At 34.9% G+C, this 24826-nt stretch overlaps 1 protein-coding gene across 1 annotated transcript; it reads right to left on the bottom strand.

Annotated features, from left to right (window-relative positions):
• Positions 1-2849: 2849 nt before the first annotated feature.
• Positions 2850-24201, bottom strand: APPL1 (adaptor protein, phosphotyrosine interaction, PH domain and leucine zipper containing 1). Its single transcript, XM_009581177.1, has 21 exons — positions 24106-24201; positions 22951-23010; positions 20963-21034; positions 20042-20129; positions 18411-18452; positions 17544-17602; positions 16915-17061; positions 15367-15449; positions 15104-15262; positions 13611-13799; positions 13081-13123; positions 11059-11115; positions 9846-9937; positions 9083-9265; positions 6700-6749; positions 6138-6312; positions 5998-6034; positions 4350-4496; positions 4044-4094; positions 3594-3683; positions 2850-2999 (listed from the first exon to the last, which is right to left on the bottom strand). The coding sequence occupies exons 1-21, from the start codon at positions 24127-24129 to the stop codon at positions 2850-2852; spliced, it is 1998 nt and encodes a 665-aa protein (XP_009579472.1). The 5' UTR covers positions 24130-24201.
• Between the last annotated feature and the right edge of the window lie 625 nt (positions 24202-24826).

Genomic DNA, 24826 nt, shown 5'->3' with positions numbered 1-24826 from the left:
CTGTTTTCTTTAACCACTCTCTTCAATCATTTCCCCTTTTTTTCGTGGTTAAGATGAGAATCATCCAACACAAATGAAATGCACTTCACTCCTATGCTGACTGTTTTAGAAAACTACATTTAATGGAATAGATGGAAAGCCTGAAAAGCAAATGGAATAATTCCAGTCATATATTGCTAATCTGAAAAATCCCATATGACAGTAAATTCATCTGCCAACTTTATTCTCCTGCTTGCTTTCTCATCTTTGCAGATTTATGTCTAAAACAGTAATGGTAGGTTTCAAGAAAAAAGAGAGTAATTCAATTTTCTGACATTTCTTCAGTGAGGCTAATGCAAAACAGACACATCAGAAATGCTTTTTGATAAGATGGCTAATCTATTAACTGTCTTCCATCTGGAGCTGGGATTATTGCAGCTGAACTCATTAAGACATTAATCAATCCTACTCTGAAAGCTGGGGGACTAGATTCTAGAAACTGGAGACCACTGATTTCATATTCTTTCTGTGCTGTTTCAAAACTACTTCATCTTCAGCATGTACTTGAGGAAGATAAGTAAGACACAGTAACCTTGAGCTATGCTGTCATATTATTTGATAGAAAACAGAAATATCAGTAAGTAAAAACAAAAAAAACCAAAAAGAAACATGAACTGGAACGATTTGCAGAGACAAACTGGCTGCCACGCAACTATCTGTAAGCCTAGATTTAGGCACAGAAATGTAAAAAAATTGGATTTGCTGCCTCTCTGTACATTTTTGTTGGCAAGAATAAAAAGTGTCTCTTAAGGATGATAGCTGAGAATAGAAGACTATATATGAAATAAAAATGCCACTCTTTTTTAGAAAAAAGCCTCAGATTTGTGGTCCATGTGACAGTGTGCTAGCCCAATTTGGCCACAGGGCAATGCCATTTGGCCTGACGGGGCAACAGCAAAAGCAGGTATTTCTGCAAGTGACTGGCTATTCTGGGGATGAAAAAGGTACTGGAATGGGAGTTGCTCACTAACTCAGGAACAGAACCTGGAGGTTCTCTGCTGCTCAGCCTCCCCCTCCACCTCCTGTTTTAAGGCAGGAGTACTGTGACCCCTTCCGAGGTGCTGAAGCCCTTCCACAGGCTGCGCTGCCAGTAAGATCTGCTCCGAGAGCTGCTCTAGCTCCTGCTGCAGTAGCAGCCCCCGTGCAGCAGACGCTGGTAGTCCTGCCCAGGCGCTGCAAGGGCAGGCACTGCTCCCCCTTCTCTCCTGTGACGGGAGCCAGGGGCAGTGAACTTCTGCACAGAAATGCGCCTCTCCAGCATAAGGGGCAGGAGGAGACTGCCTTCTTCAGCCAACACAGGGCCACTCCAGCGCCCGGGGAGAGCTACGGATACTGATCCCTCTACGCACCTACAGATGTCTAGCAGGGAGGGCGTGAAATTCCTCATTTTATCAGCACAGAGCAACTCTAGCTATGAAGGATTGGGCCATCACCAGCTGATGGGGAGATATTCTGAAAATTGCTTCCATTCCTGAACACCAGAAATGCTCTGCAATGAACTGTAAAACACTCATGACTGTTATATTATAACTTGGAGTATAAGCATATTCTTTTCTTTTTACATTTCCTGTTATTTTCATGCGACTATTAGAGAGATATCTTCTGTTCCACTGGATTTTAGTATTTCTAATAATTAGTGCAAAAATAAATATTTCTCTTCAAACAAGTTTTCTCTTCTGGATCAAAAGGTGAACGCACATTTAGTACTATACAAAATAAATATTACACAGGGTATGGAACATGGAGTTCAGATTACAAGCTGTAAACAGACACTCCTTTGAAAAACGCTTTACAGGATTGACTCTAAGACGTAGGATTAGCATAGTCTCTTACTTCAGAGCTAGTAAATTCTGTTTGCAAAATCAATTTCCATGAAAAGATTTAAAGAGCCTCAACTCATTTTCAGTAAACTGGTGGCAAGGCATTGACATGTTCAGAAGATTTTTCAAATGATGGAACTCAAGATGTTCCTGCAACTCTAAGCAAGTTTTTATAAAAAGTGAACTCAAAGGCTTACAGCTTTTTATTACATGTACTGGGGAAAACCAAGAACATGGCACTTGTGCTACAAGAATATATACATTATTCTTATAATTTGATAAGGAATGCTTTATACATTCCTCATGCAGCAAAGTGCAACTGCATCTCATCAGCTCTTATCTAGGTCTGACAGTATTTTTTCCTCCTGTTGAACCAAGTCTTTCAGCGTTATATTCACCAAAAAAATCAAGACAGTATCATACAGTGCAATATGAAACTAAAAAGAAGACCTTTCCGTCTAGAACTATTGCACATCTCGCTAACGTTAATCAGAATTTTTCTTCCTAAATCTAAGGAATTTATGTGCAGATAATTAGGTAAAGCTTAGCACTGTCTTATTTGGACATCCATTTTTATTTCCAGCAAGGTGTTCTCCATACTGCAGTGTAAGGAACAAATTTCAGTGTACTGCTGAAGTCCAATGGGAGTTTTAAGTTTTGCTTCAAGAGCAGTCAATTGCACAGAGAGGTAAGTGGGGAAAAAAGCCCAACACTTTGTTCCATACTGCAGAGAAGCCTTGAGAAAACATAATTTTGTAACAAACATGGTAGCATCACCATGCTTCATCTGGCATACAAAAGAGAAATTATACTGACGTGAAAATGCAAATCACTTAATTGAGAAAGAAAAATCAAGGCATAATAGGGTCTACATATTGTGAAGTCTTTTATATAATACAACAGACCCTCCACCTACATTTTACTTCTTGTAGAACTTGTGCCATTTCACCAGATATATCCATGATTCCAATTTTAATAAAATAGGCAACCTTAGGCTTCAGATTCTCTCTTCTTCTTTCCATCTTCTCCTAAATCACTGTCTTCTGACTGGCTACTGCTAAGGACTACAAATTGTCCTTCTCCACTGCTCTGGTTCGATCTGCTGGAAGCAGCTATCAACCGGCTTTGCTCCTCTAAGTCCTAATTTGAGAAAGGGGGGGTTGGGAAATCAGAAAAAGAATATTAACTTTAAAGCCATCTACAACTGAAACAGGATACCATTATTATGATTTATAAACTATCTTCTAATACTATCAACGGACAATTTTCTTTACAGAGTGAATTAAAAGACTGAATAGGAGACCGAAACATTTACGTTTCAGTAGTTGGCATTATTAGAACAGCTAACACATTCACGCATTTGTACCTATAATCCATAAACGACATCAGGTCAGGACAAGTGTCTTCGTCTACAGGGGCCCTTCAGCCCCTTCCTCACTGGGTAACTGAACCCTCGTCAGCAAATGAAATTATTTTGGGCCTGTGATAGGTGTTCCTTCAAGAGCTGCTCTTATAAAGATGTTTTGTGATTTATCTCCTCAGAAGAGCTCTTTTTAAAAATTACTATACAAAATTGTACAAAATATGCACAGGAAATACCTCTCATAATTAACTTAATTCTATAATGTTCTATGAACTTGTACTAAAGAATGTGATAGTGGAGCTTGGAGTACAAAACGGCAAAAGAAAGTAAGTAGAAAGAAAAAAAACCACAAGAAGAATGATGAAATGTACCTTTTCAATTTGTTTTTGTTTATTCAGTTCTTTTTGTTGTTTCTCTTTGACTCTATCTATTTCTTTTTGCTTTTCTGATGCTTTTCGATCCTAAAGGGCAAAAATGTAAATAAAGTAAGTAACAACAGCCCAAGATGTTTAAATACACTACCAATTTATATGAGTTCACTCAAAACTGTTATACCACTGTTTTGATTATTCTTCTTTGAAAGGACTGGTATGTTCGTTAAAGGTAGCAAGCTGAATCCTATCTTGAATATTGGTCCACAGTAGACATTGGTCAAGGTCTTTTTATCTCGGGTTTAAATTCTAGAGAACAAATCCCTTAAAATACACCACAATAGTATTACTGCATCTATAAGCATCTTGCAGAATATATTCTATCACATATATTAAATATATTCTCTCCCTTCCACTCACAAGCAGCCCTTGCCACAAAAAGATTCTTACCAGTTCTGCATGAAAAGCTATCTGTTTTGCCAATCCAACAGAGTCACAAATCTAAACACAAAACAGATTGGAAATAATCAAAAAGACTCTAATAAAAATGCCTTTAAAATTAAGCCAGATTCCCAAATTAGATATGATAGCACATAAAAGCACTTGCAGGTACTTATAGACTGTCGGGTTTAACTGTTTTTCAGTACACAAGCAAAATACTCTCCCACAGAAATCCCTTAGACAGCTTCAATGGATCTAACATCTTGGAACCCACGTCAGGTTCAAAACTGATACAAGTATAACTATCACCAGTACCTTTTCCCCTTCATTATTTGATTCAAATATATAGCAGACAGAAGCTTGGCGGCTCTCAACTCTCCCTCCTGAAGTTCTAAGCACAAATCCAAAAAGGCGCTTATTCTCCTGGTGTGTAGCATACAAGACTACATTGGGCAAAGGAAACTGCCAAAAAGGATCAAACATGGAGATATTAAAACTGGTTCCAAATATTTTCTATATGAGGTTTCAATACACTGCACATTAATTACTTCAATATCATAAATGCACAACCACACCAGAAGAAGTTACAACCTGACCAAACATGTAATTACGAAACACAAACAGTAGATTAGAAGGCAAGGATTAAATTATTCAAAAGACAGGAAAACTTCTAAACACACACTCCATGTAAGAAAAGGGGACCACATTTGCAATGCGATTCAGTCATCGTTCTAAATCTGAATACACTCCTGCTTTTCCTCTTTAAAGAGACATCATTCATACAAATGACATTTGTGACTAAGCTGTCAATATCTGGTCCCAGGTAAACACACTACTTCTCCAGAACCTTTACTGCAGTAAGTTCAGCTCTCCTCAATTATTATAAGCAAGGAAAAAAAGAAAAAAAAAAACCAAACCAACAGCAAAATGAACAAACCACGTATGCTCATTATTTTGTTACAATAAAACTATTTTGCATTCTCATTCCTAAAAGAGGGTGGACTTAGAAATTTCAAATGTATCTTTTTAAGACTTACCAAAGGGTAAGTTTTTAAATTCTGAAGGCCCCTACTACAACTGTTATAAACGGATAGGATGAGTTTTTCCTAACCTTAAATATACACATTTAGAATACTGGACATACACTCAGTTGATATATCTCACCTGTAAAAGCTTACAGCTTTGGGGCAGTTTTGAACTTAATGCCACAAAGGTAAAGAAAGAAAAAAGCACTACTTAAAGTATCACGACATTTTCACATGCTTAGGATTTTTTTGTATGGAAATGAAAGTAATTCAGAGTCCCTGAAAAACTGAATGTTTTTAAAAGAAGACCCAAAGAAATTAAATGACAGACTATAAATCGTGCATAAAGAAAGAGGGGGGGGACGGACACGACAGTTTTGAAATATGAAAAAAAAAGACTGCTATTACTGAAGAATTAAGCTGGCCTTATTTGATATCCTAAGAAGAATTCCACTTATTTCTTTTAAGTGCAATAAAGAATTAGAAAAAAACCCCCAAACCCAGAAACTACAACATTCTCATTGCAATTATGCATTAAAAACCAAAAACCCAAAACAAAACCAAAAAAACCAAACAGTAAGCAAACCCTTTTGGACTCCAACCTTAATGTTACCTCTCTACTAACAATATAAATGTTTATAATCAAACACATTGTTAAAATATAATACTCTGTTTTCCTAAGATTTTACCCTATCAAATTGGGAGGGGTGTGGTAGTTTCAAAAGCCTATTTGACCTATTGAAATCACTCCCCTTAAACCTGCTTTGCTAGTGTTTTTCTGTCTGCTTTTAAATGTATGCATTAGTCTCCTAATTTCAGCATAAATTTGCCTGGAAATCTCATGCTGTCCGTGATTTTTGCTAACATCTAATAATATTATTTTTAAAGTAGAAGAATTACATTGCTGGGTATTTATCTTAAAATGTAAAGTTACTTACTCGTAGTCTTGTAACTTGTGTCTGTGGATCAATTAACCTAAAAAATTGTTTTTAAAAACAAACCAGAAAGTAAATTTTACCAAAGTGAAAGAAGATCATTCTGTAAATAAACATCAGTAGAATTCAGGAAGCAAACTTACTTTAAACAGTCACAAGTGACTAATAAATGTGATTCTGTCATCCTGAAAATGTTGTGGATGGCACGAGCTGCTAGTATTTGACGCATTGTTTCATAAACAACATCTGGACTTTCATCAGACTTCACCTCCATAGAGCCAAGAAATCTTACAATAAATAACTGATGAAGAATGGAATCTAAGACAAAGAAAAGTACTGAAAAAGTGAACTCCACTTTGGGTTTTCCATTCAAAACCAAAGATGGATTGCAGTCAGGTAAACTCCAAACTTCTAATAACTTGGAAAGAGATCGCTCATACTTATGAATTAGAGGTACAGTTACTAAACAGCAAGTCACACATCTTTTCATTTGGTTTAATGAATACAAAAGATGCAATGAATTATTTTTAGAACAGACTTTCAGACAGTAGCCAGATTTAACTCAACTTGTCTAATACATTGCTAATGTAACTAAGCATTCTAAAACTGGTGTTAAATTAGAAGAGAGAAGCTATAGATGAAAATAGAAAAATAAATTTCAAATTCTATTTTTTATTTTGCATTGAAATAAAATTTTTGTTTTACCTTCTGTTTCAGATTTTGAGCCTCCAGATTCACCGAAAGGATTTGTGCGTCTATTAAAAAATGAAAACATTAAACCAGGAGTCAGATTACAAGAACCACTAATGACTAATGTAGTAGTCTCATGCTGCATCAAATAAGAACATGTAATGATTTCACAGACTTGTAATCTGGAAGAGTAACATATGATAAATCGTAAGGACAAGCAATGTAATCAGGAGTTAGACATAAATTGCTATATTTGAGGGCTCAAATAATGGGAAAAATACCAGATATCATTGTCCTATTGCTGCCATAGAGAGTTTTGTTCACATGGTATTTTTTTATATTTGAATTAAGCCCAAGTCAAAACCTTGTTAATATTTGAAAAGGTATAGTTTTAGGGGATGAAATTTCACAGAACAGCTTCAGGAAGTACAGCCAAAAGCTAGTCCTTTCAGTACTCCACAGGAGCACCACACTTCTCATCACTGTCTCAAGTTGTTGAATTACTTACTGAAGAGAAGTCACTGGTTTTGTTTCAAATGCAGCTTTCTGAAAACATCACTGGGGTTTTACTCCTAGAGGGTCAAGAGAAATGTGGCTATTTCTGGCTCTCAAAGACAGAATTGCTATCAGTTACAATGAAAAGTGAAAATACTCTAGGCTTCCAAGTCTACATTTTAAAGCAAAAGAGTATGATGCAATGGGGAAATTTTATTTAAAACGTCTAAAAAGGAAAAAACCCTTTCTCTTTGGCTAACTGGTAGCTGAAAAACTATTGTCAAGGGTTCAATAAACTTCACATTAGGTTTTATAGGGGAGTAATGAAGGTGTCACCTCTGAATAGTTAGTGTTCTAAAAGCAGATTTCAGAACTAAGAGAAAAAAAAAAAGTCAATCTCTCTTGTTCAGTTACATGTCATACTGACTGCCAGTTTAATTTTATCAGTGAAATCTTTTAACTAAGAGATGTCTAGTTTAAAGTAATAAAATTGTTCTAGATTGAACTCTGAAGTCAAGATTGCATTGCTGCAATGTTTACATAACATGGACTCAATCAAGAATCATCCCATTAAATGCTGACCTGTGTAAATACACTAAAGGGAAATTCTTTCTATTGGCATCTTTTATTGCTCAGACTTCTTGTCATTTAAGATTAGACTGGAACAGTAAATGCAAAATCTCACAGGATCTCTCAAAAGGCAAAAAAAAAATTTAAATATACGTCATCAGTATCAGAAACTAAGGAAAGTTTTTTTTTTTTTAAATAATTAATACTTCTAAAGTAGCAGGTTGCCCATCTGTACAAACACTGCAGTTCTTTATTGACAGTGAAGGTTAATTGAAAATACTGAGCACAACTCTCTATCATTTCTGCTATGAAAAATACGATCTTCTAGAATGGAATTATAACTGATGACATGAATTTAGCTGCAGTATTAACCTTTCCACTTCCTGGAATACAGTTCAAGTCTATTTTAAATCAATATGTTCTTAAGGATCTAGTTAGCCAACTGATTATCCTGCTATACCAAACAACAACAAAGAGAAATCAGTCAAAAAAAAGAAAAAAAAAAAAGAAAAAAGAGTTGAATATATGTAATTTTAACTCTTATGTATCTGTGAGGTGCAACTGAAAATTCAAATACTTTTCTAGAGGGCAGGGGGATACAACACATTATTGTGACTAGAGTCACTTAAATTAGTTTTCAGCTTTTTGGCTTTTTTTGTTGTTGTTAAGAGCAGCTGGATCTGCAAATATGATTTCTTAATATCTGAATTCTGTACATATAGTTCCAGAAATGCAGTGAAGATTTACAGGCTTTTATTATTATTTTTGAATGGGAAGTTTACAAAAAAACAAGTAGGAGAAAATGTTTTTATATTTTGGGTAGAGCTCTTAGACAATTTTAACTTGTCTGTATACGAGATTACTCCAGAAGCCTAGATCATTTTCACTCACCTGTCAGGTTAAGCAGAGTGTCATCGTATGCCATCATCACCTGGAGGCAGGGCTACCAAATTTCTCTTGAGTTTCCAAGAGGAAATAACCCAAGCTGCTGGGTGAGCAAGCAATAGGAAAGGAAAATACTTTGTGAAACCAAAAGATTAAATAAATCAATAAATAAAAGCATTAGCTGTTAAAGCAAGAAAAGCTGCTGCTAAATAGAAAACTACACCTTGAATCTAGTGCATGTAATTAAGCCATTTTTCACAAGTCTATTTAACAATTTAAAAAATTGTTTTGCTTTGCTGGCCACTGCAAATTTTTTGACAGGAGTCAGGGCAAAGGCAATGTGTGTTTTGGAGCTGTAGCCTAAACAGGGTTTTTTTGTTTGTTTGTTTGTTTTTAAATTAGTAACATTAACTTTAGGAATTTTCTTCCTTCTCTCTACATTTCCTACCTGCCCGACTGCCCTGAAGATTTTGCTTGACCAGGCAGATCTTCACTAACCGGAGATATTATGTCAAATTGTATAGGAGTATCAGGGGCAACAAGTGAATCCAAGGAAAGTGCCGATAAAGCTGCTGATTCGGATCCCAGTGACCCTGTGCTGCTAGTACGAGCTGCAGGAGGACGAGATTGTCTAAAACAAAACAAAAAATCAAAAGGAAGGTATCTTAGTTTCAGATTGGTTGATAAAAAAATTAAACCACATGGGAGACCAATACAATATTCCAAAACTTGGATGTAAAACAAAACAAAAATAAAAACCTGAAGAAGATCAGGGTATAGTAAACAAAAACGGAGTCTACATTCCTAGTTACTACTTGCATTATTAATTGCATCAGACTGTATTATATTTCATATATGATTATATATTGATGTTAGAACAATCTGAGGTCTCCTTCCAGGAGTTGGACACATTAAGAAAAATCTCATTACCAGACATATGAGGCAACCAACAAAACTGAGTAGTCAGCTGGAAATCTGGATTACTTGTAACAATGCTAACATGCTAAACAATAACAATGTTAAAAATGACAATAACAGTAACAATGCTAAACAATGATAAAAGGTGAGTTCAAGAAATTTTCCTCTAGCCTATCAAAGATTTAGTTCTGAACATAGAAAGTTTTGTTGTTTGTTTTTTTTTTTCTCCTGGAACTTTATCCAGGATTCTCTTTATAGATGCTCTTCAAATGACCTATAGTTCATTAACTTACACAGTTGGCCGCATGCTCTCATGCCTCTGCTGAAAGGAAGGAGATGGAGTAACAGCCTCCAGAGCTGACTGATTCACACGTGCAGCAATTTCCTGCAATACAGAGATGGGAAAAAATAACTGAAAACATTTTCCTCAAAATAAGCTTTACGGTTTTAGTTTTATTTATAGGCAATTGACAGAAATTATAAACTCAACCCTTTGTGAGAATCTTGCATTCCTAAATTTTCATTAACATAGTTGTAGTATTTTCTTCTAACTTGCAACACATTTCCTGCTGTTCACTTTCAAAATTTAAATGAATGCACTTGCTTTATAATACTGTGAATGTTAATAAAAGCCAGAAATAGAGAAAAGTTCCAATGATAAGTGTGACAAAAATAAGCAAATGTAGCCAGGAAGAAAAAGAAAAATCTCATTTGAGAAATGCAGTCCTCAAATACTAACTAAAAACCATGAAGATTCAAAAGTCTGCACTTGAAATTTGGGAACACTTAAATGTTTCTGAAAAACCAAGACACGAACAACTATCAAGTAAGGATTACGTTAATAATGTTATTTCAGTAAATAATGGAACATTTACAGTTGAAGAATTCCATTTTAATCTTTCATTGAAGTCACTAATTCTGAAGTGTCAGTATTTAATGTTGATGGCTTCACTTCATGCAGTAAAGCCAATAGCGAAAGTCCTTGAGGAAGGAGGATTTTTGGAGAGGGAAGGTACAGGAGACAAAACAATGAAGTAGCAACGTTTTGTGTGAGCGTATGACTCAGAAAATGAGAATGACTATAAAGCCATTGGGAAGTGAGAAGAAGGCATTAACATCGAGGTGTAAATGCACACACCTTCACTGATGTAAGGGAGCTGCACCCGTTTATGCCAGGACTAAACAGAACCTCAGCTGTATATTCATCAGAACATGTGCTTTAGGTAACTGAGCTCTGCACTAAAACTAAAATACAGGATCCTGAAAATGTCAAAAAGTTATAACAAATATAAAAGTCACATATTTTTAATGCTTTCTATATAAGCATTTAAATGAAGGAGACAATGGACTGTATGCTTTCATACCATGAAAAGCTTATAATTAGACGTGTAGGAAGTACTCAGCTTAATTCTATGCTATCCAATTAGATCCAGTTGATCTCTTTTTAATTTTGCACATATCTACATCTTAACATATTACTGATACTATAAATTTTAGTAAAGTTACCTCAGGGTTTTCACTTAGATATATCTGTTTAGATATGTTGTTTATGGTGCATATCCACTGAAAAAGAGAGAGAGAGGAAAAAAAAGAAAAAAATTTAATTTTTCATAGTTTTTTAACAAACTTGATTAAATACATGAGTTGGCTAGTTTCAGCACTTTTTCCACTTTCTTTGTAACTTCAGGGAGCCAAACCAGTATTCTGCACACCCAGCTTGTCATTAAATTCACTACTATGTGCATACTGCAACTTACAGTATCAGATTTTACTTGAAAAAAATATTTTAGTCACACTAAAGATCAAAACTAAAGCAAGCCTAAATCACGACTCTAAGGAATTAAAAAAAAAAATCAGGATTCTCTGTACTCCATTATTCTGTGACTGCAGATGACATTGTTTCCTCAAGACATTATAAAGATTCCATCTGCCTTTTGTGGAATTTGCCCATTTCTTGTATCTGTAAGCTAGAATCTATTTTCTCCCTGTGCTATGGAAAACCGTCTGCCCCTGTTCCTTGCTTTTCAACTTTTCTCTGAAGGAGAAAACTAACTGGATTATATGCATACTACCGGTGCTGCTCCACTGAACCCCAGCTTGTGGGTAGGGTTGTCACCTGAGCTATCTAAAAGACAGCACAGCAGCTGCAGCCCAGAAAATCACAAATTTGAGCTACTAAAGCTGACTATAAACTCCCTTCCTCCAGTGAGGCATCTGAGGGCAAATGTTTCAGTTATGCTATTAGACAACCTCAACAGAGCAAATGAACCAGAGCCAACCTGACACAGCCCAGCTAAAAACCTTAGAAATAGCATAAAAGGTCATTTTATATCAATTTAACATTGAAGATTGCAGAGGAATTCGAATGCAGGGTGAAAGTACCATATTTTCTGTATTTCCTTATCCAGCTGCTTGCCCAAACATATTTTAAATCAACAGTGCTTTTAAAACATTTTCTTTTCCATCCCATCCCTTATTGAAAAGTCTATATTGAATAATAATGCAAATTGACATACCTTTTTAATTAACAAATACTTTATAACACTTACAAATCTGTTCCTTTGTTTCTGGACAAATCTGACTGTATTCATAGACTATGAATGTAATGAATCTATCAGTTTGGCCCATCTGTGCAAGCCTTCGGAAAGCTGTAAAAAGCTGTCCAAATAAAACATAAATTCTAATAACTAGAACCTTCTTTGTTAGACCAGTGCAAGGCTATAATATTAGGCTATTATTTGCAAAAAATCCAGAGAAACTTTTTAGTTTCACCTCTAGAGAAAGCTAAAAAGAGTAGGGAAAAGACATCCCTGCTGGTTGGGTTTTTTTCCCCATTTCCTTTTCCCCATCAATATTTGCTACAACATATAAGTTTGCTGATGTAGTATTTGAATACTGACATTTCTCAGCTGGTATTCATCCATTGCCCAGGCAAGTAAATCTCCATCACCAGACTTAGCAGCCATTTGGAATCAACAATCACAAGCAGCTTTGAAAGCAGTCCAGAAGCAAATTATTTCACATTTCTTGATTCAACTTGTTCATGAAGTATAAACATGTTTCCCACCATGAATTAAGGGCAGAAAAACAGTTTTTCCTCATTTCTCAACTGCCTGTATCATTATCTGTGTCCTAACCTAAGACTTTCTTTATTTTCCATTCCTGACACGCAGGTAGGAAGAAAGAAGGTTAGGAAAGCATCAACAGGCAGAAGGAGAAGCAGCATTTGTCAAGATTCCGTTACTGCTAGCTATTTTGCTGTGGGCTCCCCCCCCCGCCCTCTTTCTTTCTTACATAATACTGAAAAGGACTCGGTGACAATCAGAACTGCATTTTTTTCTCTAGGATTTAAACACAGCAGTATTTTGTCAGACTTCCTGAAACCTGTCATTATGGATTGAATGAGTTAAAAGTTCACTGCTTACCACCTAAAGAACATAAAATGAGCATTCCAACTATTGTTACAAATGTATTCCTTCTGCACAACAGAAAATCATTGGACTCCATGAGAACCTCCTATAAGCTTACCTCTTCATAATCTTTTTTACTCTCTGCCTGTAAGATTGAAGACCTGAAAGAGGAGAATGGAAAAGACTATTGTGTCTATTTAAAATGCCTCACAAATACATTCAGACAGGAAACTCCATTTTCAAGTTTATACACTGCACAATGAATTAAGAAAGGCTGAAGATTCCGTGTATGTGCTGAGTGCAGTCAACATTTAACTGGGGGGTGGGGAATCTATGTTTTCATTTCAACTGAAAATAGAAAAGGAACAAAATTCTAATTGTGCCCATGTAATATTTAAGCACTCACAAAATGCAATAATACACGATTGTAAACTGATTATCGTAATTTTGTTCTGAAATACCACTCAGCTACATTACAGAGCTTATAAACAAAAACCCAGACATTACAAAGTTAAAAAGACATCCCAGATTTTGTTTCTAAATACCCCTAAAATCTATCAAGCTATAATCTGGCCAAAGGTAGACCATCTTTCTTTTCTTAATTAGTGAGTCCAGTATTACACATAACAGTAATATAAGAATACTTACTTTTTGCCATCAAAAGATGTTATCTGAAAACAGTACCGTCTGTCTTCACAGTCCACAGCCATTACAGAACAATTGTCTATATCCATGACAAGTCCCCCAGCTACGTCACCTCTTGCCTGACTCATCAGATTTCCACCTTGAGTGAAGTAAAACTGTCTCTCCCAACTGGAAGATACCAGCCCCGTCTTACTAAAAGATAAAAAGAGGTTCTTGGTTAAATTAGGAGTTCAGCTGAGCTGAAAATCACTTGGAATAAACCATCTCGGCACTTAAGAAAACTTTTTTCCCTGTTTAATGTTTTAGGTTAGCTTTACAGCTAAATTAGTCTCTTTCCATCTGTTGTTTTTTTCATGCTAAACCTACTGCAGGGCAAAGCATACATAAAATAATAGTAATTGCTTTCTTAAATTATGTGTAACAATTTAGAATAAAAAGGCCTAAGTACTTCAGTTTCGATGATCAGCTTTTATGGTATTGTTTTACACAATATGCATATTCAAACAATATGCATTATCAATATAATTGATAAGACTTCTGCACTCTGCACTTATATTGTTAAGACTAAGTTTTGAAGAACTTTGTGTTAAGAATTAGCTTATTCACATAAGATACTTCAATTTTCCAAGTATTTTGTACCATTCAACAAGATTTCAGCAAAATTTTGCTTAGAGCATGTTGGTTTTTTGGGTTTTGGGTTTTTTTCTTTTCTCCCAGAATAACAGAAAAGGAACAATCTGAAACCAAAAATCAGTAACACTTGCAGTTTAGCCTCCCTTTTTGTTCAGATACTCTCTTCAATATTAATTGCTGCAACTGTGTTCTACTACAGAAATTCATGGCTCATTCAGTGAGTGTGTTACTTTAACTGTTGTTGTAAAAGTAATCTACATTTTTTTAAAAATTCCTTGAAGCTTATTATATAAATTACAGAAAAAAATCTGAGTGTTACAACTTATTTTTAATAGCTATAAAATCAGCTGCTAGACCTTAATAAATAGAGTAACAACTCCCTCTAGTGGACAAAAGACTACCTCATGAAATTGAGAAGGCCGTTCAAAGTGTATTTCCGTTAACAGAGAATGTTTTGCTTTGTGTATCTCAAGCTTGTCATATTTTATTAGTAATTTGAATCCCAAAGCTTTAACAGATACAGAACAATCCTGATAGCTGTAATCTTGTTGTTTTCCAATTACAATCCAGTGAAATTACACTCTCATAAACTTTTTCTTTTTGATGTGAAAATTCAGGCAAAATTAGACTAAAATCAGGATAACTATGTTTTGCACCTAAATGACACTATGTCAGTGTAATAATGAAATTAATACTATTTAAATGAAGGAGTCCAAAGAAAGAAACAGAATAGCTCCTACATGACTTACTCAACTAAGTATGTAAAATCAGCATAGTTAACTTCAAAAAAAATATTGCATGCTTTAGCTTTCCTTTCCCAAAATTAAATATTCTGGAATTTTTAAGTAACAAGCCAGTCTTACTTTCTTGCATTGAGATAGCCAGCTTTCCGTGTTAGATTTCTATGAACAGGAAATTTCGTAGGATCAGGATCAGGCAAATACAGTGGATCACTAGCTACTTCCAAGTCCTCTATAGTTTGTTGCATGTTTTCTACTTCACACTCCATCTCCCTGCGAACACTAAGGTAAATAATGTGTTATTAACAAAGACAATTTATTAGTAAGTAGAAACAGAAAAAATAATTGCCTTGATAATAGTTCAAAATTCAACAAAAACAACTTACTTCTGTACACTTGTGCCAATATTGGTCAAAAATTCTTCCAATTGCTCAGTAAGATTCTCTGAACCCATTTTAAAAAAACTTATCTTAAAAAAAAAAGAGGAGGAAAAGGGAGAATTTAGTAATTAAAACTACATTAACAATTAACAGATGAAACCATAGGAAGTTAAGTTTCTCAGAGAAATCTCTCTTCATCCCTCATTCGCACCAAAGCCTCTCAATAAAAGCAGCAGAATGCATGTTTTTGTCTGCAAGTAAAGGTTGATGCTGACATTGCAGTGGGATTTCATTGTGTCAAGAGGAAGTGCACAGTCACCTTGAGGAAATGCACAAACTGCCCTGGCAAAGAAACAAGGTTTGATCTTTTAGTGATCCCAAGGTCTCTCTATACTTTTTCAAGCCCCCCAGTCTGCTAACTGTTGTGTTATGGGAGGGGTTATTTGGGGGGTATAGGAGGGGAAACCTGTGAGGACTTGTCCCGGGCCATCCTCTAACTGTGGACCCTGGCAAGGGGAACTGACGATATATATCTTAAAAACAGTGTACTCCATATTGGTCCAGAAAAACTGCCACATCTAAATTGAGTTTAGCCATATGAAATCTCAGAACAGGAAGCCATGGGGCGTGGCCCTGCCCTTCCCATCTTTAGATTCAGCAAAAACCTGCACCTGAACAACAAGTTGCACTATCTACTTTGTTACAGAAAACATTTAGAGCTTAGTTCTTAAATACAAGCTGCAAAGTTTCAAAAAGAAGCAAGAGTTCTTCTTGGACTTGGAAAGCTTTCAGACAGTATGTAGAAGTTAATTTCTACTTGGGACACCTGGCAGTGCCAGATGCTGGAAAGTTTGGCTTTTTTTCTTTTTAAAACCAACATACTGACAACATACTTCTGAAAATACAAATTAAGTCTCTCCAAAGAACTTTTTCATAGTTGTATTTTCTATTGCACTCATCCTCAAATAAACAATCATGACCTCATTTATATTAAAAAAAAACCAAGCCAGAATGATTTTTAGCATTCCAGTTTTTCCACACCCTTGATTGAAAACAGCAGTGATGTGACTTTGATCAGAATAGCTGCCACAGGAAAGAGTTTAACAGTCTCCACATCACTTTCTAAGAAGGTACACTTCCACGCGGACTTGCATGCGTGAAAGTTTTAATCAGCTATTCCCATTAATGATCCAGTGGAAAAAAGTATCCAGCAATGAAAATTTAGGCAGTGCATTAAATATAGCCATCTGGGTTTTGGGGTAGAATTAGACCTTTATATCTGTCACCGAGACTTTCCTAAAAGATTCTCCAATGGGAGTGAGGGCATGTCATGATGAGATTCATATACTGAGTGGGAAATGACTAGTGCTAACTAATAACAGTGTTCATGGCAGCAGCTGTGACAGCTACAGGGATGAGGATGGGATATGTCTTTTTCTCCATTTGCTTCCTTTGATTGCAAAAGAGGTCTTGCAATGGATTTCAGTACATCAACCTTCGTGAAGTACTTTTACATCTTCTTTCAGACTTACAGCTTTCAGAATCTGAAATTACCTGAGCTTGCATGTATCCTAGCAAGGGTTCTAGCATCGCAATTTTCTTTTTGTACTGAAGAGTATTTAATGCACAGAAATAATGCATCATAGTCTGATGCTGTTTTTTCCTGGAAGTATATACATCTTCTGTAACTTCAGCCTTGATCTAAAGAGACACAGACAGGGAAGGGGGAAAAAGGAATGTTTGAGACTTGGTATTCATCACATGCCTTCTGGACAGCTTTACAGCCAGCATGGAAAAAACAACACAGTAATGTTCTACCCTCTATCACCAGCAATTGCATATTTTACCCTACAATTCCGCTTCTCTAACTTATACGTGAGAGATATATGAAAAACAAATACAGCATTCTTTTCTCCCTGAAAAATGTGGTTATTTCTTTACAAAAATAAATTGAATATAGTATCACAACCTTCATCTTAGAGCATTTTCAGTGTTACAAGACAGGCACGTATTGGGGAAACCTGCTTTTCTATACTGAAACAAACTGTCTAGACTGCTAAAACATAAACTATCAACCTTCAGGTTGAATCTGCCATACATTGTCTTCCATCATAGATATATATATTAGATGAAAATTAATTCTTCTCTAAAAATCTTTATATTAAGTATTTTGTTTTACAAACCTTTTCATTTTCCCTTCTTTTTGACAACCGACTGTATCTGGTAATGGCAGCATCATGGTCTAAGCAATCAAGAGAGAATTTATGATCATTTTGATAAATTCATGACTTATGAAACAGAGCAGAAAACGCTTTATATCACTGTGTGTTGCACAGCCAGCTGAACGCAAAGTTCTGTCATATTAAAACCTTTAAGAATTGTTCTTGCTTGTTTATAATTACTTCACTGACACAAATACTCGGGCTGAAGAGAAATTCTAAACAGATGCAAACATGGCCAAATTGTTACAAATTTCCCTAAACATCTAATATTCTTCAAAGACAGAAACTTTCTATAAGTAGAGACAACTTTCCATTACGAAAACCTGCATCTAACCTTTCTTGCGTCGAAAGCAATGAAGCAATTTACATTAAGAGAAGCAGAATCTGTACTTAATCCTTACCTAAAGAGTATGTTCTCTACAAGGATATAGTAGAGCTACCTCAAAAAGTAACTACTGACAATAAGGAAGAGAACTATCAAACTAATTAATTGTTTATTAATCCAGTCCTGACTTTAAGAAGTGAGCTAGCACCTTCTATTTTTAGTAATTTTGGTAGCATAATCCTAAATTATTTAATAATTATATATACATTTACAGTATTGTAAAAAAGACTAATGCTGTCAATTTGCCTCAACACTTCGGTACACAAAGCAGGGATTTTACAAGTGAATCAAGGAAAGCTGGGTGCCTAACTATCACTGAAAAAAATTACACCTTAATTAGTCACTTTAAGCCGTTCAAGTATCTTCACTAGTTTTCTGAGTAAATCATCTACAATAACACTGTTGTCTTGTAATATCTATAACATAAAGTATTTTACACTTACCATTGCTTGCAATTTGGAAAACTTCTTTTAGAGTTAATATCTCTACAAAACAACATATCACAATTTAAATAAGTTGTTATTAACATAACATTTATATATTACAGTTTCTCATGCAATGTTTCACTACTGAACAGTTGTAGCATACTTGCTGAATTACCAGCATAGGCACTATGTGGCCAAGAAAGTCTGCTCCTACTTAGGGCCTGAGTATCATTTATGTGGCTGTCCGTCTTACCAAAAAAGATACTGTATTGTAATAAGTTAAGAAAGAACTTCTTTTTAAAAGACTTTGAAAGAGATCGTCAATACAAATGCATCACCTATAGTTCTGGTCAGAGTTCTGGTCTGAGTTGGGGAAGTGGAAGCACCGGAGACAGGGAAGTATCACTGGATCAAAGGAAAGCCCCAAAGACATTGTGATTCCTCCTACCTAAAATTAGTCATGGTCTAGATGATTATTTAGTCTCACTGTGTCAGGAAACAGAAAACAGTACAATACTTAGCACTTGATCTGATCTTGATTGTGGTTTTGTGTCATATTATGACATAAACAAGCAGAGAGCTATGTTCAACTTTATGGTAAAGCAAAGATAAAAAAGCATGGAAAAGCTTTACATAAAGTGCCTATGAAGCCCATAAAGAAGTATGGTATCATTAAATACTACATCAGTTGGTGGTTAAAAACTTCCAGTGGGAAAATTTAATTTGCGATTATTGCCTCAGGGATGCTTCTTCAGTAAATATTAACAGGAGATTTTTCCAGGTTCTGAGGAGTAATATTAGCCTTCAGATACTCATGTTCCCTTGCTCAAAAAGTATAATCTATTTAATCCATAATTTTGCAAGAAACTATTGCCAAAGAAGTATTTTCCAAGATTCATAAAGAGCTAGAAGACTTACGGAAGAGTCGTAATTTTTAGTTCAATTTAGACTTAAAACGTTCTTATGTTAGGTATACCCACTTTAGGATGTTCACATTAGGGATTTAAGTTATTTTGGTTTTAGCTCTTACAATTTATATTTCAAGTCTATTTGCCACATCAGTCTATTCACTTTAGCATCTCAAGTAAAACCTATCATAATCAGACACATTATATATTGTTTTAGACCAGGCAGAATAAGATACAACTGTTACAAAAATAAAGTTGGAAGCATCTTATGCCTGCACGTAAGAAGCCACCTATATTACCAGCAGGGTTGAAGAATCACCTTAGTAAACCTTAATAATAGAATAAATACTACAACTTTGGCACTTTGCCTTTAGTCCAGCCATTATACTGATGTCATGGTATTATAATATATACAAATATTTCCTGAACATGCAAATTATCTGAAAATTATTCTTTCCTAATTTTTACAGTAACTGCAAAATTTTAATCTTGAATAGAAGGTAAGTGCTTCCATTATATAGTATTTTTGTTGAAACAGTAATAGTGTTAAGTTCTTCAACTGTAATACTCTCATGAACAGAAATAACTTACATTTTTTTAAAAAATTGGGAGGTGCATACTTTTGAGAGCTGAAAAATAAGTGGCATATTCTATTTAGTGAAACAAGAGCTATGGAGATTAAATGCTACATTTTTGTTATTGCTCCTGTTGATAAAAACAGTATTTGTTCAAGCACTCTACCTTTTAGATCCCTTTCTTTAAACTGGGTAATAGGAAACATCATTGCATCCGCAAGTTGAGTTGAAAGTACTGCGTGGCAAGAGCTAAGCTGTAAAAGACAAGAGAAAGAGGGAAATTTTAGGAAAACAGTGCTGAGAGAAAATAAAATAAAGTAAAATAAAATAAAGTAATAGGTTGACACGTACAAAAGATGACATGTACAACTCAAACATAATTTCGCACATTCAAATTTTTGCAGCTATTCCTTTCTAGGTTCCTGATCTCATCACTAGCTTTTTATAGAAGTCCTTTAGAGTTCAGTGTTTGTCCCTACTTTTCCAACTTTATTCCAAGTTCCTGGATCATGTCAGAAGATGGCCTCACACATTCTGATGACTAGGCAATTTATTTCTCCAGTTTCCCTCCAGCTACATCACAACCCATCTTTTACAGGTTACAGAGGTAGAAAAAATGTGTTCTTCCTCCCAAAATGCTGTTTAAGTAGTGCTAAAAGTGAGGAGGGGGATCACAGAAAAAATCCTGATTTAGATCTTAATGGTGCTAAGTTATCTTTCAGAAGAGTCTCTAATACAGACAGCAGGAGGTTCTTTTGTCAGTCAGGTATCTGAAATCAGGCAATACAAATACCCTCATGAAAAACAGTTTCTAACTGCCATTCTGTAATGTTTTTTTGGCTGTATCTACAGTAAGCTAAACTACATTCTTTCTCAACAACATGTCCTCATTTTGCTGAATTGATTCTTTACCTTCAGGTTATATAACTTTAAATATATGCTGCAATATACAATTAAGTGTTAACTTATTGACAAATGAAAGCCATTTCTGTACCTCCTATCTTAAAAAAGGCTGGAATAATTAAGCAAGTTAAAGTCTATACATGACAACATTAGCAAAGTAAGTGAAACAAATACAAGTACTTGCCTCATCTATCACTTTTGCAAATTGCTGTAAAGTGGAAGTCATAACTTCATCATCTCCCCCTAGTGGAAAACGCTAAAAGAACATAAAAGGAGGCATGTTGTTTGCAGTGTCTTCTGCTGTTCACAAAACTGTATTAATCATGTCTATGAATGCATTGGGCATTCCATTATTTTAAAATATTATACAGTTAAGATACACTGAAGCACTTCGTTATTGTCCTGCGAAGAAGAAGTATTTTGGAGGGGGAAAAAACTAATAAACAATTCTCATTATTTAAAAGAAAAAAATCTATTTTTAAAATAGATTAATTAATCTAATTAATAGGTTTTATAAAATAATTAATAGATTTTATTAAAAAAATCAGGAATGATTTGACATCTTGACATCTATGAAGATTTTTTGCAAATTCTTTTTTAAAATTATCAGAAATTAAGCGATATTTGGTGTTCATCTTAAAACTTCCAGCTCTTAAGTTATGTGATTATGTGAAATTTTTAAATCATCCAAAAGAGTTTACTTCTATAATGCCTTGATGGAGGCATGGTCACAACTGAAAAAAGAAATAATCCAGTTAAAACATTATTTGCGTATTTTTAAGTTAATCTTCTGACTGGGAAAAAAGCAGTCCAAAGGAGAAAATTCAGAAAAATAAGTTAAAAGGTCCAATGTTAATTTAATTCTTCTTTTAATTCACAGCAGCTATATATAAAACATTTGGAAATATAAAAAACCCCAACTTCTTTACTCAAAATTTTGAGCACCTCCTTCCAGCTTGTCAGGTTCCCCCCTCGTTCTTCTCAATGAAGTTAACAAACTGTAACTGAAGTAAGGATATTTGGTATGTATTTTGATATCTGTAACTGCTAACGAATAAGAATATAATGCCCTAATTGGTTCTTCTAATCTGAAGCTAGTTCTTTTCATTTTGATTTTGCAAAAACTATGTTTCTGCTAGAAAATGGCAGAAACAGTGCAATTCATTAAATAGCTGTGTCATTAAAGTCAATTTGGTATTGTATCAACAATGTTAAAACAATTCAAATGACAGTACTGCAGCTACTTTAAAAAAAAAAAAAGCAGAAATAATTTAATTCCTGCTACAATTCGGACTGTGCACAGACATCTTAAACAGCATTTCCAGCCTGTTGTTAGGAATGCAAGACTTTTTTTTTTTAAAAAAGACACTCTAAATCTCTGTTTCTCCATTTCTTCCTAATGGGATTACTGTAGGTATGAATACTCACTACTCTCTTGGATCAGCACCATTGTGGTTTTGATCCTATCTGCATTACACCTATTGGTTAGTAACAACTAGCGAAGGAAAAATAGTGTGCCATCTTACCCCTCTAAAAAGACTCACCAAACCAAAATAATTCAAAAATAGTACTTTTTCCAGTTCACCTCATTAGGTGGAGAATGAGGACAGGGAGTGCCAGCCTCCTTAAAAGGAGTGACTTTTTGTTTTTAACATGCATCTCAGAAAAGGGGTCCCAGCAGCATAGCTACAAATAGGAAACCCTTCATAGTACAGGCTACCAGCGGAGAAAGTTATGGATTCCACAATCCACGCTTTCAGAGATGGAATTATTCTCACAATAAGAGTGAATTATGGTTGTTAAATGGAGACTGCTATGCAATTTCTTCTCTTTGTTACTAGTAAAATTGAAGCACTTAACAGTAAACAGGTATATAAAACAAAAACAAAACCCCACCACCACCCTAAGCAACCTCCAAAACACTAATCCAAAAGTAAAATATTCCAGAACTTACTAATATTCAACATGGTAAGAGGAACTTCATTCTGGTTTAGTTGGAAGAACTAATATGAAGACAGTAGATCCTTTTGGCAAAGATTCGAGCCACCAACTACAGCAGTTCATTTTGTCTGGACCAAACCTAAATACATTCTACATTGTGCTCTGGGAGATAAAAGACTACAAAAATACGTAGTCCTGACCACACAAAGACAACAATGATTTACACAGTACCTGTTTCTCATATTCCTTCAGAAGCTTTGAAGTCAGATGAGTCGCTGCACTTAATTCATTCTGATTTAAAAAAAAAAAAAAAATCCACAAAAAAACAAGTTTGTTACTTTTTGATTTAAATTAATATTTAAAAATCACATATTTGAAGAGGAAACTATTACAGACATGGAATTTAAAATCTGACTACAGATTTTCAGAAAACCTAAGCATCCTGCCCTTCCATTTCTCTAACATTATTGAGAGTTACAGATAATCAGTGTTTACAAATGGCAAGTTCACAGCCTGTATTATGTGCACCGATTTCTGTATTTTTCATGTTACACAGTGCATATTTGCATGTAATTATTTCAAATTAGCTGCCCTAGTTACTCAGTATTAGGCATTTGTTACCTGTAAGGAAAGATTACAATGAACCCCAGTACCACCTGGTTACAAACTGCTTTGTACTTGTACACAGACAGGACCTAATTAGCAGATTCATGGTATGGAACAACTTCATCTTTCATGATGCAGTTGAAGGAGAAAGTACCGAAATTAAAAGCTAAATAGAAAGGCAGTAAAATGAAACTACATAACAGCAAACCTACAATAAACACACTAGTCATTAAAGTAAAACCAACAATAAACTATGAAAAGCAAGATAACAAATCAGTAAAAAAGTCAAACAGTTCAAGTATACACAAATTAAAAATACAGCCATAAACTCAATTGTCCAGAAAAACACACAAAATAGATTCTGCCTTTGGCATAAAAGTGCAGTTACTTATAGATGATGAGTGAAACATGAATATATTGTGGATAAAAAAAAATCTCCCACTTGGTACATACTATTATGCACACTAAGATCATGATGGGAAACATTTTAGAAACACTTGGGAAATACAATAAAACTACTAGAAGACCAGAAAATCTTTTTACTTGTCATAAGAAATTCTGTTGCAAAAGAAATCACAAGAATTTAGTCTTTACCACTCCCAACATACAGAAAAACAATAATTTAATTCTTATTTTATTTCACTTCCACATTTAAAAAATTTTTAAAATGTGGAAGTTTAAAAAAAATATTTCTTATAATAATTTCAAAAAAAGCAAGAGACAAGCAAGAAACGTGGTTCAAAAGCTTTATCATGCATTCAAGAATTTCAGTAACACTACCTGTGCATCATATATTCTGTGCATGGCTTGAAATAACTGATTGATGTAATTGGAAATTGCAGCAGCATCTTCTTCAAATACTCCCAGCAAAGACCGCGTCTGTAAAAATGGAACAGCCAAAACACTAGCATGTCAAGTTAGCAAAGTAGTATTTAAATGTAACAGAATTTCAAAGTTAAATTGCATTGTTTCAGGTTTCATTACTGAAAAGTTTATAAACCCTCCAATACTGTTTACAGGAATGATACATGTTGCACATCAGAGAATGTTAAAGATATCCAAGCTCAGCCTCCCTCTTACTGTCAGCCTCTCTCCAGGTTAATACAAGAACCTTTTCAGAAAGGAAAGGACCAAGGGAGATAGATAAGCGTATAAAAAGTTGGAACTGTGGGCAACTACTGGATTCACTACGGTACATCCCTAAGGAAAAGGGTAAAGACGACTGGTATTAAATAGCACGCCAGGTATACACATTTCTTCTGCACTGAGATCAAAACAAAGGCTGTGGCATTCTGATACTACCCATCCTGCACGAAGACAGTTGCTGGCTGTGCTTGGACCTATAATTCACCTGTGCAATAACAGACAATACTGTTATCAAAAGGCTGAGGAACTAAAAGCCAAATCAAAACAAAACAGTACAACCTACATCTTGTTCTTAAGATACATTTCTCCCCCTCACAACTCCACGGTGAAAGAGAGTGAAAAGATCTGTCCTTTT

Source organism: Fulmarus glacialis, unplaced genomic scaffold (assembly GCF_000690835.1).
Source record: "Fulmarus glacialis isolate BGI_N327 unplaced genomic scaffold, ASM69083v1 scaffold23497, whole genome shotgun sequence".
Taxonomy (NCBI): Eukaryota; Metazoa; Chordata; class Aves; order Procellariiformes; family Procellariidae; genus Fulmarus; species Fulmarus glacialis.
This window is presented reverse-complemented; position numbering and strand designations above follow the sequence as displayed.